This window comes from Eupeodes corollae, chromosome 3, assembly GCF_945859685.1.
Source record: "Eupeodes corollae chromosome 3, idEupCoro1.1, whole genome shotgun sequence".
Classification (NCBI taxonomy): Eukaryota; Metazoa; Arthropoda; class Insecta; order Diptera; family Syrphidae; genus Eupeodes; species Eupeodes corollae.
In genome coordinates this window covers 80,087,983-80,108,838 of record NC_079149.1, presented here as the reverse complement: position 1 = coordinate 80,108,838, position 20,856 = coordinate 80,087,983, and the positions used below count along the sequence as shown (strand labels likewise).

The 20,856-nt window shown below is 36.7% G+C and overlaps 1 protein-coding gene across 1 annotated transcript; it reads right to left on the bottom strand.

Moving 5' to 3' along the window:
• Nucleotides 1-3,286: 3,286 nt before the first annotated feature.
• On the bottom strand, nt 3,287-19,897 carry LOC129950205 (protein mahjong). Its single transcript, XM_056062050.1, has 12 exons — nt 19,365-19,897; nt 19,129-19,279; nt 12,670-13,500; nt 12,331-12,603; nt 11,882-12,264; nt 11,541-11,763; nt 10,015-11,481; nt 9,837-9,957; nt 4,185-4,282; nt 3,755-4,120; nt 3,642-3,696; nt 3,287-3,570 (listed from the first exon to the last, which is right to left on the bottom strand). The coding sequence occupies exons 1-12, from the start codon at nt 19,595-19,597 to the stop codon at nt 3,386-3,388; spliced, it is 4,386 nt and encodes a 1,461-aa protein (XP_055918025.1). The 5' UTR covers nt 19,598-19,897; the 3' UTR covers nt 3,287-3,385.
• Nucleotides 19,898-20,856: the final 959 nt, after the last annotated feature.

Below are 20,856 nucleotides of genomic sequence, written 5' to 3'. Positions count from 1 at the left end.
AGCCGCTCCACATAGTACTGCTGAAGTTGGGCTCAAGGGTAAACTTATGGGCATTCCTAGAAGCGTGGGTATTAAAGTTAAATTCTTTAAGGGGATGAATGCAACTGGCTATTTCACTAGAGCATAGTCCGTTGGTTGCTGATGCACATTCCGAGGATGTTGAGATTTTCCGTTTCTCTGTTGCAAGTGCCACTCATAGATAGTGGCAAAGAGGGTTTATCTCGCTTTAACGATACAGCATACAGCATTGCCTTTTTGAAGCATTAAATTCCACACGATTTTTAATTCCCCATTGTACAATGCTGTGTAGGCCAGACTTTAATAAGCTAATCATATTTTGAAGTTGCAGTTCCACATCCGAAGAAGAGGGGTGTGAGTCTCGAAACAAATATGAAAAGCTAAGAGTACTATCGTCAGCGAAACAATGTATTGGATTAGAAGTAGCAGATAGGAGATCATTAATACAAATTAGGAAGAGGGCCGGAGACAAAACGGAGCCCTGGGGCATACCAGCATTTATTTTATGAGTTTCAGACTTCAATCCGTACAAAACAACTTATATTGAACGGTCCGAAAGAAAATTTCTAATCCAACGAAGAGGAGATTCGTCGATACCGAAAGCACGCATTTTAGATAAGAAAGCAAGATGCCAGACTTCATCAAATGCCTTGTTCCACTGTTCGGTGAGATAAACCATGAGATCACCGGGGATCTATTGCTCAAGATATTTCTTAAACTGATAATTAATCAGGGACGTTAGTTCTATCGGTCGGTAATTTGTGGGAGAAGAAGATTCGCCTTTTTTTTAGATTGGCTGAACAAATGCAGTTTTCCAACAACACCTCTTCAGAATAATAGCGGGGATAGCATCTGGGCCAGCGGATTTATGAATGTTGAGATCTTTAAGAACTCTCGCTACAGTTCGAGTACGAAAAAAATATTGGTTCCATAGAATCATTTACACATTCAGGAACTGGGGGAGCCATGACACTATCTGGTTAGGTGGAATTTTCGGCGAACTGCCTTGCAAATAAGTTGGCTTTATCAACAGAGCTAACTAAAGGAGTGTCATTGACAACAAGCATAGGAACCGAGCGTAGGAAGAGGAAGAATTACTCATGTTTTTTATGTATGACCAAAAATTCTTACTGCTTTTAGGACATTGCAGTATTTTTCGCCGTAATTGGTGTGAAAATAAAAGTTAAAAACCTGAAAACTTAAACAAATAAAACTATAAAAAGGAAAACTTAATTAAAAATATATCACGTTGCGGAAACCAGAAAGATATAAATTGCAATTAGATGTTTATTTAAAATACACACGATTAAAATCATTAGACAATTATTAGTTCACCAGAAAGGTTATTATCAATAAATAAGAGGTATATTTTTGTATGTTGCTATATGATCATATGAAATCAATTGTTCCTTACTTTACATGATCACGCACTAGTTTCAATGTTTTTAAAACTTTATAAAGCGGCATGATTAAAAATGTCTCTCTTTTTAAGTAAATTATACATACACGCTTTTAAGGTAACAAATATTCCAACAAAAAAAACTAGCACCAGGTTTAAAATTGTTAATTTATCTATTCAAATTCAAATTGATACCTATAATTAAACATTTTGTTATTTGCTTAATACTGTACTTGATATAAAATTGTGCTAACAAAGCTTTAATTATAATAGATATTTTGTCATTATGAGTAAAATGTTGTTTTAATAAGGACTTAAGCACTTTGTTAACTTTAAGGAGCTTCTAGTAATCTTTATGAAATTATAATCAAACAGACAAATCAATTTTGGGTATTGGTCTCCAAATTATGTACAAGAAAATTATATTTATTATTTTTAAAACAATGATTTAAAGATATTAGGTAACTTTATTTTCCCAAATGGCACCACTAAATGGCAAAATCTAGAAACAGACCTTCGTCAATTGAACTCATTTTTCAAAACTTGTATTTATATTTTTGCTTTTGCATAATAACAAAAAATTGATCTTTGACAGTTCTGACAGTTCAAGCAATTTTTGTTCTTATTTGTAGTAGATTTTGTAATAGATTCAAGGAAAATCTTGAGACTAGTAAGTGAGAGGGTTAAATTGTTTATTGGTACCATTTTATTAAAACTCAGCACTTTGTTTTAACCTTCCAGTTAACTAATAGTCGACATTAGCGTTTGATTATTAGTAAGGCCCATTGACAACAAGCATAGGAACCGAGCGTAGGAAGATTAAAATCATTAGACAATTATTAGTTCATCAGAAAGGTTATTATTAATAAATAAGAGGTATATTTTTGTATGTTGCTATATGATCATATGAAATCAATTGTTCCTTACTTCACATGATCACGCACTAGTTTCAATGTTTTTAAAACTTTTTAAAGCTGCATGATTAAAAATGTCTCTCTTTTTAAGTAAATTATACATACACGCTTTTAAGGTAACAAATATTCCAAACAAAATTTAGCGCAAGGTTTAAAATTGTTAATTTATCTATTCAAATTGATACCTATAATTAAACATTTTGTTATTTGCTTAATACTGTACTTGATATAAAATTGTGCTAAAAAAGCTTTAAGAATAATAGATATTTTGTCATTATGTATAAAATGTTGTTTTAATAAGGACTTAAGCACTTTGTTAACTTTAAGGAGCTTCTAGTAATCTTTGTTAAATTATAATCAAACAAACATACAAATTAATTTGGTTTATTGGTCCCCAAATTTACAAGAAAAACGCCTCTATTTAAAAATTTCAATAATCTATTAACAAACTAAAAGTAAAATAAATAAACGCAAAAACAACACACTCCAGGGTGTGATCATTTCTAATACCTAGTCCGTAGTAAAAGTTTTATTTATCCTTTAGAAATAGGAAAAACTATCTGGATTGTTTAAATATATTTTCTCATTGGCAAATATTCTACCCTTTAATTGAATTTATTTTTATTTTTGAAACAATGATTTAAAGATATTAGGTAACTTTATTTTCCCAACTGTCACCACTAAATGGCTCAAATGAGTATTCCGCTCATTTCATCCGACCTTTGAACTAAAAAAAGAGCTTGAATTGTGATCGGAAAGCCACTTTCTTTCAGCTTATTTACTATCCTAGTCAATTTATTTGTTATTCTAATCTATCAAGGGATTAATTGTTCCGTTGAAAAAAAAAAACACTTTATAAAAAAAAATTGAAAAATGATACTTAAATATATACATACATATGTATGTATATTTTTATTATGATGTTGATTATAGAAAGCCGCTAACGAAATAAGTCTTTCAGTTACTAGACAAATTGTATATATTTTAATTGTTACACATTGAGGTGTATATATATTTACAATATTTTATATAATATATAAAAACATTACGTTTATCAAAAATTTAACTCTACTTCAAACATATCTGTGCTTGAGTCGGATGAGGTGTTGTCGCCATTTCCTCCATTCGCCGCATCATCGCTATCTCCATTGTTCTGATCATCGTCAGAAGATGATGAATCAACATCAATCCAGCGATCATCATCATCATCATCGCCTCTTAGACCGGGGATATCAAACACTAAACAAAAAAAAGAAAAGTTAAATTAAAATACAAAAACATTTCTTATTTTTTTATATAAAGAAGCATACCACGAGCAGATTCGCTGTCAGATCCTTCATCTGATTCTGGTTCCTCATCTTCTTCCTGAAATTTAAGAAAATTTAGTAAAAATGTCTAATAAATTATTATAATTCAAACAAACCTCTTCTTGTTGTTCGTTTTTTTTCATTCCAACAGCATACAATTTGACAAAAGTCTCCTGTTTTGAATCATATGCTGGCTGATTCTCAACAAGTGCTATAATACTTCCATTGCAGTTCACACTTAGGTCATAGATATGTTTTTTTACATCCACCGTCGTGATGCTTGAGTAATCATAACTGTCTAGCACTTTAAAACTGGTATCATAATTGGTGGTATCGTCGAAATCGACACGATTATCTATATCTAAGCTGATGCCGTAAAGAACATTCATCGGTGAAAACTTAATTAGACATTGGTCTAGTACAGGAACTGTTTGCAACAAATGGAAAGTTCTTAGATCCCAAACTTCAGTGTTCGAAATAATCTAGACACATTAAATTTACGCATAAATAACGGAAATAAATTTCATTTTTAAACAATGTTCTTACTTCCAGTCCATTTGGGTGGAACACTCCAGAGAGAGTCTGATTGAGTTTGTCAAACTTGTGTATTTCTCTACCGGATCTTACGTCCCAGAGTACTCCATCTAAAATATGTAAAAAAAATAATTTTGAATTTAGTTTAATATTAAAAATACAACAACAAAAATAAAAGAAAACATAAGAGGAGTTTCTGAATCAACAATTATTTATTATCTCTGATGGCCAACGTGCTCGTGTTTGGCAGTCACCACAGAGATCTGAGTTACCGGGCACTGTTCTGGAACACAAATACAAAATAAATCATCGGTCTCCAGAGGCAGTTTCCGCAAAAGAGAACCTGTCTGATGACTTCGGAGAGATATTTGTTTATATCTGTCAAAAATAAAACTATTACAAAACTGCAAAGCGTCGCAGAGAATTTCTAATCAGATCGTCGAAAAACTACCTCGAAGCAAAATGTCTTCGATTCGTAGGGAATCGGAGAAAATTCCGCTCCGACGATCACCTCGATAGGGACGATCAAGATTTTTTACGGTAAGTTCTGCAGGGCCGAACAAAGCATATGTGCAAATGCACAGGGCGCAAACTTCTGGGGCGCATTACCAGGAGCAGGAAAATGTAATCAGATCTTGCGCAAACAAAACTGTAATACTGTTTGCCATTTTTTTAACCACAAACATTCTTAAAATAATCTCAAGAAAACATCCATCACAACTATCCTAAATTATATCTTGCGCAGTAACTAAAATCACTTTACTGAGTCCCAAAATTAACATAGAGAGTATGACAACGCAAAATACTTATTCATATTGAATCATACGAATTCCGCTGTTGTTGCAGGATGATCAATTCAACATAGACGACGAAAGCCAACAATCCCATCCTCCCGACTTAGACGAAGTAAAGATTGCTATATCTAAGATGAAGTCTAAAAAAGCCGCTGGAGCGGATGGCTTGAATGCCTGGCTCCTTAAAGCAGCTGGAGATAAGTTGGTTAGGAGCATGCACCAACTTATCTGTAAGATATGGTCGGAAGAAAACATGCCCGATGAATGGAACCTCAGTATTGTTTGCCCGATCCTGAAAAAAGGAGATCCTCTAAACTGCACCAACTATAGAGGAATCAGTCTACTTAACATCGCCTCTAAAATCTTCTCTGCCGTAATATGTTAACGTCTAAAGCCCATCGTCAACAACCTGATAGGTCCTTATCAGTGTGGTTTTAGACCAGGAAAGTCCACACTTGATCAAATATTCACATTACGGCAGATACTGGAAAAAACTCAAGAACACCAAATCGATACCCACCATCTTTTCATCGATTTCAAGGCCGCATATGACAGCATCTACAGGGACGAGCTGTATAGAGCCATGTCTAGTTTTGGCATCCCTGCCAAACTCGTCCGTTTGTGCAGGATGACCATGGAGAATTCACGCTGCTCCATGAAGGTTGGAAACAACTTAACAGAACCTTTCGATGTCAAAAAAGGTTTTAGACAAGGTGATGCGCTGTCATGTGATTTTTTAACATTGTGCTTCAAAGAATAGTGCAGAGCTCACACGTCAACACTAGAGGCACTATCTTTCAAAAGTCTATCCAATTACTGGCATATGCTGATGACATTGACATAATGAGAAGAACTCAGCGTGATGTCAATGGGGCGGCAAAAATGTGTTTAACGGTTAATGAGGGCAAAACAAAGTACATGCTGTCGGCAAGAAAGGACATACAACACCGACGTCTTGCTCAAAACGTCACCATCGACAGACGTAACTTTGAGGTAGTCAAGGACTTCGTCACCTAGGCTCCCCTGTAAACGCAGAAAACAACACCAGCGCTGAGACCAATAGCAGAATAACTCTTGCTAACCGGTGTTTCTTTAGGCTAAGAAAGCAATTGAGTGGTAAAGTAATCTCTCGACTTACCAAAGTGTTGCTATATAAAACCCTTGTCATCTCCGTCCTGCTATACGGTGCAGAAGCATAGACTATGACAAAAGCGGATGAAAGCACCTTGAGTCGGTTCGAGAGAAAAGTTCTTTGTTCTACGCTCCAGTATGCATCGAAGGGGAGTCGAGGAGAAAATGGAACGACGAGCTGACTGTACAGCGACGTAGACTTAGCCAAAAGGGTAAAAGTCCAACGACAAAGATAGCTGGGTCGCGTAGAGCGCATGGAAACCAATGCTCCGGCCCGGAAAGTCTTCGAATCCACACCCACAGAACAGCGCAGTAGAGGAAGACCACGGATCAGGTGGCGCGCACAAGTGGAAAGTGACCTCACTCAACTTGGAGCGCGAAACTGGAGACATCTATCTAGGGACCGAGCTAGATGGAGAAGTTTGTTGGGTTAAGCCCTAGTTCACACAGGACTGTAGCGCCACCTTAAGTAAGTAAGCGTATGTTTAACAAATAAAAATGTACGTGCTTCATGCCTTAATTTGCAGAATGTTATAACATTAGTTAGTTTTAAAGATTTCGATGGAGAATTGTTTCAAGAGTAACCCGTAATATTCCCGCTTGTTACACCACAAAGCTCAAGTTTAGATGCGTTAAATTTTATTTTTAGTTCAAACCTTGAAGTTTTTGCTCCGAATTTAGTAATTGCTCTCCAAATCCTTAACGCAATCCCGGTCACGGTAGCTTCAGGAGAACGTAGTTTTTTAAACTTAAAATAATTAAAAATTATCTTAGGACAACCATGACTCAATAGAGCTTGATAGGCTTATCTATTATGTCCATTGAAAAGGAATTATAAAATTCTTTAGATTTTGATGATCTCATATCTGAATTTGTAAGGCCAGATGTGAAGGAGGTAAAGGTAAATCGGTGGAAACTGCGTTACACACTTTAGTACGCACCATAGAATATTCCCTCTATCATAAAGAGTTCACTATGGTTGCTTTCCTTGACATCGAAGGTGCCTTTAACAACGTGGACACATCTGCACTGACATCTCTAAATGTAGAGAGTTCGCTTCGGGAGTTAATTCATTTTTTTTTATATTCACAAGCACTAAAAGGGTTATTAGTACCCTTTAAATGTTTATATTTAAACACAGTGCGAGCGTTAGGAAAATAGGGAAGGATTTAAAAGGAGATACCGGTGCACATTGGTCTTAAAGTTCTGAACATCAAAATGGAAGGGAAAAACAGAGTTGGCCAAAGCATTCCACATCCTCGTTGTGCGATTTAAGAAAGAATCTCTGTACTTGACAGTACGCCCGAAATTGAGCTCAAGGGTAAACTGATGAGCATTCCTAGAAGTGCGAGTATTACGGTTGAATTGTTTAAGGGGTGGAATGCAACTGGCTAATTCGACAGAACATTGTTTGTAAAAATATCTATAAAATAACGAAAGACATGAAACATTGCGACGGTGTTCTAGCGATGTAAATGTTTCGATTATAGTTCTGTCGCCTATCATTTTAAAGCCCTTTTTTGAATTCTATCCAAGAGATTTAAACTTGTTTTGGGGGCACCTGCCCAGATATGCGAATTATATTCAAGCTTTGGACGGATAAAAGCTTTGTAGATTATAGCCAGATCAGAAGGGGTGAACAATTTTCTTGCATCTTCGGAGAAATCCTAAGCACCTGGCAGCATTTTTAGCGATATCGAATATGTGATCATTCCATAAGAGGTGATCTGTGATATTCATACCGAGAACTGAAAGTTGATTAGTTTCCTGGATGCAAGTGCCACTCATTTATAGCGGCATCGGGGGTGGGTTACGCTATAACGACAGGAGACAGCATTGCGTTTTCGAAGCATTAAATTCTACACGGTTTTTGATTCCCCATTGGACAATGCTGTCAAGATCATAATTTAATGAGCTTATCATACGCTGGTGTTTAAATTCCACATCCGAAGGACAAGGATGTGAATCTAGAAACGAATTTATTTAATTTAATGCTTACTAGCAGAATAATTAACTCAAAACTGGGCAACTCTTCTAGTAGACGATTCGTTAGTAGAGGGACACCCTAAGGTGGTGTTCTATCCCCTCTCTTCTGGAACCTAGTGGTGAATGAAATCCTTACCAGTCTGGATGCGGAGGGTTTCAGAGTGATAGCCTATGCGGACGACGTTGCTATAGCAGTTTCAGGAAAGCATCTTAACATCCTAAAAGAACTCTTACAAAATGCCTTGGACAGACCAATACTTTGGGCTGATCGTAGTGGACTGGGTGTTAACCCACACAAAACCGATCTGGTCTTATTTTCGAGGAGATACAAAATTCCATTTGTCAACCCTCCCTATATTAAAGGAATCCAATTAAAATTCTCAGACGAGGCTAAATACCTGGGTCTTGTCTTAGACAAAAAACTAAATTGGAAACGCAACGTACAGGAAAGAGTCAAAAAAGCTACTGTAGCTCTCTTTTCTTGCAAAAAAGCTATTGGTAATAAATGGGGTTTACAACCCAGAATCACGCATTGGCTATACACATCGGTAATCAGACCGATTTTAACGTACGGTGTGGCAGTATGGTGGACTGCTTTAGAGAAAGGTATAAACAGGGATAAGTTAAATAAAGTCCAACGTTCAGCCTGCCTATGTATAAGCCGATCGCTTCGCACGACCCCGTCTGCGGTACTGGACACCTTGCTCTACCTTACACCTCTTGACATATTTAGTAAACAAATAGCTGCAAGCTCTACTATTCGCCTCAATGCTTCGTCGCAGTGGACTAACAACAGCATTGGCCACTCCGTAATTCTAAGGTACTTAGAATCAATTCCAAAGCACACAGACCACACCATCCCCCAACTACAATTCGACAGAAACTTCCAGATTTCTATACCTACCAGATCTTTTTGAGGGGATGGGACATACTTGGAGGATGAGTCAATTCATTTTTACACAGATGGGCCAAAAACAAAAGAAGGGGTTGGTGGAGGTCTGTACTCTGAACGACTGAAATTAAGTCTCAATCATTGTAGCGTGTTCCAGGCGGAACTTTTGGCGATAAAAGAAGTCTTGTCTTGGCTCAAAGAAAACGTGATATCAACATCTGATATCCGTATTTTCTCTGATAGCCAGGCCGCTATCAAATCTCTGGACTCTGTCTCTACAAACTCTATAACAGTCCATAACTGTCGATCATCTCTAATGGAGATGGTGCAACAGTTTAATATTCTCCTTTGCTGGGTGCCGGGCCATAGAGACATTCCAGGTAACTGTAAGGCAGAGGAACTCGCCAGGAACGGTACAGTACAGCCCATGCTACCACTGTTAGGAGGGCAGGCACCAGGTGGAACAACATACCAACGTGTCAAGTCACAAAAAACATCTGGCCAACACTGGATTTAAAACGTTCAAGGTGCTTGCTCTCTCTAAGCAGATCGCATATAAGCTCGATAATAGGTGTCATAACCGGACACTGTCTACCTCAATAAAAAAAACGCACTGAAAGTCTAACTCCTGTGTAATGTGGGAAAGGCTTATGCTTGTGTGTCAGTTTATGTGTGAGTTATAAAAAAAGGGGCGCTTTCTACTAATCTTGCACAGGGCGCAAGTTTGGCTAGGACCGGCCCTGAAGATCTGATCTACTTATATTAGAAGGCCTCTAGCTCTTTTTTTTTGTTAAAAATTAACAGCAATGAAAGCGTATTAAAACCTATTTTTTTTGTTTTCTAAACGATGGAACAACTTACCTGATAAAATTAACTCATCAGTTGGGCAAAATGTAGCTCGATTTTTAGTATACTGATTTGCTATTGTGGGAGTAAAGGTTGATATTTTATTTCCTGTGGTGAGGTCATACACAATCGCTGACTGCAATTAAAAAAAAAAATAATAAGATAATATTTCTCCAAAATCAGACTAACTTACATAAGTTTGTGTTCCCAGAATTTTATCTTGATTAACATTACTAAACTCGCAATAAAATTCATCGTGAAACTGCAATGAACTTGCGAAATCATTTCTTTCGATATTCCACAAATGAGATCTCCATGAGCAGGATGTCAGCACAAGATTTCCTTTTCTATTTGATTGAATACTATCAATTATGTAACTGTGGCAAGAAGAAGAGAAAAGTTCTGTGCCCTCATTGAGAGTAAATGCCTTTGCTTCACCTTGCTGAGTACCAACAATAATCAGATTGTTCGTTGGAAGAATGTTACAACAAGTAAACTGGATGTCATTGTAATCATTTGCTCTTATAGTGCGCCATGAATTGAAGTTCGAATGAACGTACCGTCGATCTAGTCGAGTTGTATTGAAACCAGCCTGTGATCTAAACCAACGAGAAGTCAAATTAAGATTTGGTCCAAATGTTCTATTCGGTTGTGGGTCTGGACATTTGTGGGGAGTAAATAGATCAAATTGTGGACACGTGGACATTGGGTTGTTACATAATGCATGCTGATTGGTCAAATATTCAGTTACAATGGTACCGAGGGTAATAGTGGGTGCAACTGGTTCATCTGTAGTGGTCGTCTCTGGAACGGACCAAATTTGTTTTTGCAACGATCTCGCTGAGGTAGACGAAGAGCTTGCATTGTTACTAGTTGATGCTGCTCCTGGCGTATTGGCCGATTTCTTAACTAGCTTAATTGGTGTTATAGGCTCTAGGAAACATCCATTATTTGTATCGTTGCTCTCCTCTGGCCCAGCTACTCCATTTATAGCTGAGTTAACGTCTTGCATCCGATTTCGTAATCGATTACGTGCAATAACATTGGTTGGCAATACCTTATAGTCAAATGGTGATTGGTGGAAACTTTTCGTTAATGTTGTTGATGTTGTTAGACCAGCTTCTTTTTGTAACATTTGGGCAGTTCCAGAAAGCCCCTTTGATTCTAAATGATCGTGAATTAGTTGGAATAATTGTTGTTCATTGTACTGAATTTTCGTTTGTGCAACAACGTTTGCTTTATGAATGTTTGCTAAAGAGGGATCTAACTGATTGTTTAGTGGTTTTTCTTTTCCCGAAACTCTTTCTAGCAACTCCAAAGCGTACTTTTGAAAAATCACATGCTCAGTACGTTTTTCTTGCAATATTGGGTCTCGCATCAAGTGCTGAATTTGTCCATTAGCAAATAATGGCAATTTGCCAACAATCTGTCGAACTCTCTCGGAACGTGCAAGTCCGGCTAGAGCTCTGCATGCCATTCCGCGTATACAATCGGCATCCGTAAGGGGAACTTTTATTTGCATCAATTGAAGCAGAATGATAATTCCATTATTAGAACAAACAGACTCCCACACTTTTTCAACGAGTTCTTCAGAGAATTTACTGCTGTTGTTCTTTTTCTTTGGATTTACATAACATTTTATCAATGAAGCTGGCTGGCTCTATGAAAAAGGAGAAGTTAAGTTAAGAAAATCCTTAAGAGTTTAAGAATTCGACTTACCCTTGAACTTGGTGAACACACACAATGACATAAAACAGCTAACGCAGATTTTTGCACATCAGAATCGTTGGTAATTTCTCCAACAGCAGCGCCCAAAATAGCATGAATTCCGGAAGATGAAGGGTTGTCTGGTAACTCTAGGCTTTCACAAAATGCTGAGAAAACTTTTGGCACAACACAGCAAATAGAAAGGACATCCAAGGCGGATCGTACGGTTTCTGCTCTAAAATGTTCAAATAATAATTTTGAAATTTAGGCTGCACTTAATTTCTGTCAACTTTTAATTTTGTTCAATAACTGTGTGTTCATAGCTAACACATCATTTATATGCTTTAACTTACCTTCCAGCATTATTCCATTCGTAAGACATAGCGATGACTTTAAGTATTAGTTGTATTCCACCTAATTTCAATAATTGATCAACTGGAGCCCAATGTCCCCGCACTGGAGTATTCTCTTGAAGAGTTCTTACTTGCTCACTTATTTGTTCTAAAGTTACTTTATTGGCTTTTGTGGCTGAATTTGAAAATTCCGTAGATGAAGGACACTGTTGTCTCATAAACAAGTTGTATTTATAAAACAAATGACTCTCCATGTAACGTTTTAGAGCGACAAACACGTGTCGCACAAATTGTCGTGAAGCACACTCCAAGTCCTCGTTGAGAGATGTTATTGATTCCTCTTCGTCATTTGCAGGTGGATTAACGATTTTTAAAACAGAAATCTTGAAAAAAAGAAATTATTATTTTAATTAGAAACAGTTAATACCTAAATTCATTTATTAACTTACGACATTATAAAGTTTTCTTAGACCATCTTGGGCATCGAATTCATCCAAAATAACCTTAAATTGGAAACTTAAACCAAAGAACATTGTAGCATGACATTTTCCAGAATCATACGAACGACCGAGCAGCCACAGAGCATATTTTACTAAGTCAGTTATAATTGATTTGGGCATTGTACAGATACGTTCCATGGCATCTTCACAATATGCCAAATAGTACAAAGTTATTGAAACACCTGTTGAAGCTATACTTGGACGAGGAACTTTTAAAAGAAGCTGAAAGGGAGTTTGAATCAAACCTTTTTGTGCTTTCAAATATGAATGAAGAAAAAAACAACTTACCTGTAAACCTCCATGAGTGATAAATTCTAAAGCAAACTTTTTGTGGCACAATAATGATGCCAAATATTTTAGTGCTTCAAAAGCAAGGCAAGTGTCTCGTTTATCTAAGTTTCTTATATATCCGCATATTAGTTGCATTGTCTTGTTTTCAAAAACCAGCCCAAGGAACTCTTGATATTCGCCCATGGATGTAAGATATCTTATGATAAGCATTTGACTTGTGTCTGCTGTATAAGGGTGAATTGGTATGTACATTCGTTTTAAGAATTTCTGTGTCCCTCCGGCATCTCGGGATGTTTCATATAACATTGACATGTTTGAGGTACTGGGAAAACTATCAAGAGTTCCATTGTGTGTTTTGGATGTAGCGCTTTCTTCTTCGACTGGTGCAGGACTAGTAGGTGCTGAGTCTGCCATCCACGCCGGTAAAATTCTTTCAAATTTGTCTTCTTGTTCCGTACTTGAATTATTCAAATTGGACGGTTGGGCATTTTCAGTCACTGGGTTACCAGCTTGAAACGCATGGAGTCTTTTTAACATTTTTGGCACGAGTCGTGTGTTTAATTCTCGAAATGTTACAGCTATATCTGTGACCTCCATTGCAGCAGCCAGTAGGCCTGTAGCATAGCTCTGCAGTGGTTCAACGCTGTCTTCAGCCCATCCGTAAATTCGATTTATAAGATTGTCATACTCCACTTGGAAGACAGCAGAAGTCTCTAAACCCGGCATAATGACCAGAATTAGTCGACAAGCAATAATATTTAGTTCTAGTGATTTTTTCTGTATATTTTGGCGAGTGAAGTAGTTATCCCGTAGGTAATCGTTGACAAGCTATTTAAAATGAAAAAAAAAATGTTTAGTTTTAGATGCAATTGAATTATAGGAATTTCTTTTCAAATTAAATTAACCTACACTTAATTAAAATTTTTATTTTTGTATAGAAACAAAATCGAATGAAATTATACAAATAAGAACAAATGCATTTCAAGCAGTTTACCGCCCTTCTTCAGTACCATAACCAAACCCATCTTAGTTGTGCAAGTAAATGTTTGCATCATCATCGGAAATGATTATGGATAATAGAAGCGCATTTGTTAAGCTATAAAAGATATGTACTGCGATCAAAGCACTGAAGATAAATAAAGCCGGTAGTAATTCCCGCATATTTGTTGCAAACAGCGTTAAGTTCATTGAGCGAATTGCTGGAACCACATAGGAGAATGATTGTCAAGCTCCCAAAAAGGATACCTTGAAATTGATCTGGCGTTCTTTGCGAAGGAGGGGTATCCCTCACGATGGCGCGTAGAAGTATTTTTTTTTTAATTCACAAGCACTCAAGGGGTTATTAGTACCCTTTATATGTTTATATTTAAGCACAGTGCAAGCGTTAGGAAAATAGGAAAGGATTTAAAAGGAGATGGACATTGGTCTTAAATTTCTGAACATCAAAATGGGAGGGAAAAACAGAGTTGGCCAAAGCATTCCCCATTCTCGATGTGCGATTTAAGAAAGAATCTCTATTCTTGACAGTACACCCGAAATTGAGCTCAAGGGTAAACTGATGAGCTTTCCTAGAAGTGCGAGTATTACGGCTGAATAGTTTAAGGGTCGGAATGCAACTGGCTAGTTCGACAAAACATTGTTTGTAAAAATATCGATAAAACAACGAAAGGCATGAAACATTGCGGCTGTGTTCTAGCGATGGAAATGTTTCGATTATAGTTCTATCGCCTATCATTTTTAAAGCCCTTTTTTAAACTGTATCGAAGAGATTCAAACTTGTTGTAGGGGCACTTGCCCAGATATACGAATCATATTCAAGCTTTGGACGGATGAAACCTTTGTAGATTATAGCCAGATCAGAAGGGGTGAAACATTTTTTGCATCGTCGGAGAAATCCTAAGCACCTGTCAGCATTTTTGGCGATGTCGAATATGTGACTATTCCATAAAAGGTGATCTGTAATACACATACCGAGTACTGATAGTTGATTGGTTTCCTGGATGCAAGTGCCACTCATAGATTGTGGCATCGGGGGTGAGTTACGCTTTAATGACAGGAGACAGCATTGAGTTTTCGAAGCATTAAATTCTACACGGTTTTTGATTCCCCATTGGACAATGCTGCAGTATCCGTGGCATGATGGTTAGTGTGTTGGACTTTCATGCGAGAGGTCTTGGGTTCGATCCCTGCCTGTGCCAAAGTTTTATTCCTCTAGCGAGGAACTGACTAATCCTCCAAGAGTAATTCTTGTCATGAAAAAGTGCTTTTCGGATTCGGCATATAAACTGTAGGTCCCTTCCATCCATGCAATTACTCGCACACAGGAATGGTTGAGAGTTGTAAGTCACTAGGCCCTGGTTCTCTACGGACTATTGCGCCACCTAATTTATTTTTTATTGTACAATGCTGTCAAGATCAGAATCTAATAAGCTTATCATACGCTACCGTTGAAGTTCCACATCCGAAGAACAACGATGTGAATCTAGAAACGAATATGAAAAGCTGAGAGTACTGTCGTCGGCGAAACAGTTTAATGGATTAGAAGTGACAGACAAGAGATCATTTATGAACAAAATGAAGCGAGTCGGAGACAAAACGGAGCCCTGGGGGACACCAGCATTTATTTGAGGCGTTATGTCCCGCTAACGATAGACTCGAACTGAAAAGTAGTACGTATTATTAAATAAAAAGTTAAATAGTAACTTGTTTTATTATCGAAATAAAAATTAATGAACACAAAATCTAGCATAAAATATGTAAGGACAAAATGCAAATTTTCTGTTGATTTTAAGGATTTGGCTTAAAATGCCGAAAGTTGTGAGGAAACTTAAACCTTTTAAGCCTTTCCTGAGTAAACCAACATTTTAAAAAAACAATCTTAACTATGCCAAAATTGAACATTTAAAAGAAGTGAAATTAGTTTATACAGAAGCCAACAACCAAAACCATATAAATAATAACTGTTACGCTCCAATTAACCAATTAATACCTAAGGCTTGTATATGGCCGATGTTGATGGCCAGCTTATAGCTTCCTCCAATCTGACATAACCCGTTGAGTTCAACTTCAGCAGAATATTCATTAGCACTTAATGGTTCAAATTTTCGAATCTGTTTTTTCGATGTTCTTAACCCTTTGGGTACATTGGTACTATAGGTAGTACATAAGAAAAGAAAAATACAGTTGTGCTTTAATTTGGTATTTAAAATAAAATCCAGAATAAATCATCAATAATGAGTACTCTTTATGAGTTTAATACAGACACTCGAACAAGGGGTTATTAGTGCCAAGAACAGTTGGCCTAAAAGGTGAAGTGTTACAGACAATTTATCAAAGAATGACCATGTAGCGTTGCCCAAAGTCAGAATGGGCTCTACGGATAATTTTCTTCTAAAAACTAGTTAGTTCTCCTTAATAGAAAAAGCCCCTGAAGCTACAGTAATACTGAGAACAACACAGAGGGAGTTTAAAGACAATTGTGTATGCATTCTTAACTTTTAGTTCCGTGAACTGACTATTTAGTGGAGGTTTCATTTCTTTTCGTCTATTTTTCTTCTAGGTTAGGGTTAAGGTTAGGTTAAAGTGGCTGCGGATTCAGAATCTACACACTTAGGCCAAAAGAAAAGGCCCATCGTGATACCACATGAATCTGGAGAATTACTTCTTACTAGTGGAACCATTTTGAGATTTTTATAAATCGAAGAAGATTTTTGATATCCTTTTTAGCTAGTTCACTGAGATTATCAAAAGAGTAGTCTCCCAGATGAAGTTTGCGTCTTAGTGAAAGAGCAGGGCAAGTGTAGAGAAGGTGAGAGATTGTTTCCTCTTCTTCCTCGTCCATACATCTCCTGCAGAAGTCATTTGAGGCTACACCAAATCGTATTGCATGTCTGCCTATAAACAGTGACCCGTAAGGACACCTATTAGGAAGCTAATATGAAGTCTGCTTTGAGATAACAAGTCTTTAAAACGCTTTAGGTCCAGTGAAGGCCATATGAGTTACTAGTTTGCTATCGCAAAAGCTGTTTCTTTTAGCAGAAGTTTACACGTAGCTACCGGTATACCTATCTTCTCCCTTTCAGGTGAAATATGTATGACGGTTCCATTTTTAGCGAGTTCATCGGCTCTACAATTTGTTGTGATGTCTCTGTGGGGCGGCACCCAACAGAAGTGAATGTTAAATTGCATCGCCATCTCCATAAGAGACGATCGACAATCGAGCCGTTTGAGATTTGTTTGAGACACTGTCAAGAGATTTAATAGCAGCCTGTCTGTCAGAGAAGATGCGGATATCAGAAGTTGATATAATGTAATGTAAAATTTCCGCTTGGAAGACGCTACAATGATTAGGGAGGCGGAATGAGATGCTTAGATTAAGTACTCACCACTTCCAACTCCCTAATTTGTCTTGGATCCATCTGTATAAAAATGAATGCTTATGTCATCTAGGATTTTTTGTCTTCCCATTCATATCTGGATGGAATGGATACTTGGAAGTTTTTTCCAAATTGGGGTTTCGGAATAGTGTAGTCTATGTACTTTGGTATACAATCAGAGGTTCAAAATGATAGAGTGCCCCACATTGTTGTTGGTCCATTGAGATGAGGCGTTGGGTCTTATAGCTGTACTCGCTGCCACTTGTTTGCTGAAGATGTAAAGGGGTGTCAGATGGAGAAGAGTGGCTAACGCTGCTGAAGATGTGGTTCTCAATGTCCTGCTTATGCAGAGACATGCAATGCGTTGGAATCTGCTGAGTTTGTCGTAGTATTTCACTTTCTCCAGTGCAGTCCACCATACTGCAACCCCGTACATAAGTATTGGTCGGATGACCGATGTGTATAGCCAATATGCTATGTGAGGTTGAAAACCCCATTTGCTTCCTATGGCTTTCTTGCAAAGAAAAAGAGCTGCTGTAGCTTTTTTAACTCTTTCCTGAATATTAGATTTCCAACTTAATTTTGTCTCCAATATCAGACCAAGATATTTGGCTTCATTGGTAAAAATGAGTGGTACAGTTTTTATTGAAGGAGCTAGATGGAGAAGTTTGTTGGGTGAGGCCCTAGTTCACACAGGGCTGTAGCGCTACCTTAAGTAAGTAATTAATACGAAGTCCGCAGTAATCAGCCCATCTAGTGAGCATATTGAGTTCGTTTTGGAGGAGGTCTCTCAGTGTATTAGGATGTTCTCCTGTCGGCATATGCAACCACTCTGTAGCGTTTCCTCTCAAGGGATATTAGTAGTTCGTTTACCACTCTGTTCCACAGGAGAGGGGACAGAACACCACCTTGTGGAGTGCCTCTACCGACAGACCTTTTCGTACAAAAATCCCCCATTATTAGATTAATCAACTCACGGAGTGAGTATTCGACGTTTAGGGTCGTCATAGCAGAAGTGATAGCGGATGTGTCAACGTTGTTGGAAGCGCCCTCAATATCCAGGAAGGCCACCATAGTATAATTGTTCTTCTACTTTTTTACCGAATTTAAAGGAATTTAATTATTTTGTTACATAAATTATTTATAGTTATTATATTATGTATTACTACAGATTTTTCACTAAATGACATCTATTTAAACTTATTCCATAAATTTGCAAATGACATGGATTTTATTTTTAGATGAATTTAGTTCCCTTTGACATTAAATAATAAAAAATACAAAGCAAAGTTTAAATCTATTTTAGTTTCACACTAAATATTGTCTCGTCACCCATTGATTTGGGTCTACATTGTCGATGCTTTAGTAGATAAAATAGATTAACGAAACAATCTCATTTAAAAGTAACTGCTGGAACACAATGCAAAATCGGAGCCGAAGTCGTAACTGTGTCGTACGGCTTTTTGATGTTATTTGGTATATTTGCAGTTTACAACCACATCAAATTTCTCAGAAAATATTTTTTTTTTCACTTTTATTTCTTATTTAAAAATTTGTCCACTTTTTTATTGAAAAACTAAACTAAAAGAAAATATAATCACCAAGTTATTCACTTCAATAATGGAACCGTCATATGTGTCGTACGTCTAAGTTAAAAGTTGGTCAACTCTTCCGACTACGGCTGCGGCTCCGATTCCAGTTGCGTCACGTTGTGTTCATACATTTGCATTTGCATTGAATACTTTGACAGCTATTCCAGTTACCACTACGACTCCGGCTCCGACACCATTGTGTTCCAGCAGTACACTGGGATACCAGGTACAACAATAATATGCAGTGTTTTTAGACTGAATTAACAATGTCAACAATAAACTGTCGGCTTTTGTAAGATAACAAGATAACCAAAGCAATCTGTTATGTTGTGTAGCCCCTTTAAACAAAACACAGCACCAAATAATTGAATATGCAAGTAAAACACACATAAATTATTTGCAATTAATTGTGAAATTTGTAAATAGTATTACTCTCAATTTTCATATGCAGTTCGAACATTTTTGGTTGCTAGAATTTTTTTATTTACCTTATTCATAAAATGATCTTTTCGAAATAGCTGTTTGAGTAAAAATCCAAATTGACACTTGGGATCCGTTCGATATGGATGACGTTCATCAAATGGATCGAGATCCTTACGCATATAAATTTCAGTTTCTGTTTCAAAAATTTCTGCAAGCCTAAGAAATGTACAAAAAATGTGTTGTTATTTTGATTATATCAAAGCACGTGCATTTTTATTTTGACATTGTAAAAAAAATATACCTTTTCAGTGCTGGGACTGGGTCAAATCCGGGATCTGTGTGTTTGGCTTCCCAAATGGTGAATACTCCATTCATGTCCTTGTTGTCGTAGGTGGGTTCCACTTCTTCGAAGCCATAAAAAGGATCATCTGCGGGGTCTTCTGCTGCCGGTTCATTTGCAGCTTCTGCAGGTTCGGGGACTTCGGGAGCTTCATCGACATCTATATCTTCTATTTCTTCTTGAGGCGACGACATTTCATTCGCGGAGTTTTACGTTGAGGTTTGATGCTAGGTTGTGATGTCAACGTGCTTAATAAATTCAAGGATATGGATCGCAATTCACTTGTTATTTATTGTAGATTTTTGGGTTCAATTTAATATTATTAATAAATTATGTATATGCTTTTCAATTAACTTTATAAACCAATTAGATTTAAGTGTTTAAAATTAACAAATTTATAAATTGCCGCTTCGAATCAAAAGAAGTTTATAATTACAAAAACACAATCAACATTTCTACACAGCTACACACGGGAGAACGGGAAACATTCGGAAACGTAGCTGTCACAATTTTTAAATGCAAATGCACATAGAATGAAATCGTTCAAAGTGGTTCACTATAGAAGAGTGTACAGGCAAAGGCTGAATTCAGCACAATTTAATTATTTGATATGCGTTGATGAAGGGTCGAGTCGGAATAGGTTCGGATTTGGACCCAGGCTTGTCATCAATTCAACAGAAACCATTTTTATAGATTGTACTTTTGTATATAAAAACTGTAGTACTCTTATGAAACATGAATTTTTAGTTCATTGATGATTGACAGGCGGCGCTGGGGGTACTGAATATTGTTGTGGAGATTACAGAAGTTAAAGCGAAAACAAAGTTGAGGAAAAGGGTTGATTGTATTATTTTCACTCTCGCAAGAAATAAAAGGAAGGAAAGGGAAACAAAAAATAATGTATTTGTTAACGGTTTTTTTTTTGTGTGTTGTCATGGAGATATTCATATGTATTGAACTATACAGGTTTTGTTTTTGTTGGATTTGATTTCAAATTTTTGAAAAATCTAAAATAATTCAGATTTGTTTTCACAATAAATACAATGTTGTCATATTTTGAATATTGCACAAAGTTGTGTGGATGTGCATATTTAAAACTTGGCAAATTAATTTTTGTTGTTTTTTTATAATTTTTTGGAAAAAAACAATACGTTAGGTAAGGAAATTCAATTATAAGTCAGTAATGTATGTAGGGAGGTAGGTACAATTGTTGTTACTCGTAAGTAAGGAAATGTATGTATGTAGGTATAAATTTGAAAACACTAATTAGATAGTGTTTACAAATTTGTACCTATGAACATGTACATAGGTATATGTAGGTATTTTTATCATAGGTTATTCGTATTTGGCATTTTATTGTAAGCATAGTAATAAAGTATTATAGGAACATAGGTACATGTATAGAAAAAAATGTAGGTTAACTCTTTATATAAATTTTAAGAAATGTTGTCAT

Excerpts from the sequence above, each read along its gene's own strand:
- LOC129950205 (XM_056062050.1), bottom strand. The coding sequence starts at position 19,597 with ATGTCGTCGCCTCAAGAAGAAATAGAAGATATAGATGTCGATGAAGCT. Across the intron at positions 12,265-12,330 it reads TAAGAAAACTTTATAATGTC|ATTTCTGTTTTAAAAATCGT; the intron begins GTAAGTTAATAA and ends CTTTTTTTCAAG. Across the intron at positions 4,283-9,836 it reads TGATGAGTTAATTTTATCAG|ATGGAGTACTCTGGGACGTA; the intron begins GTAAGTTGTTCC and ends TACATATTTTAG.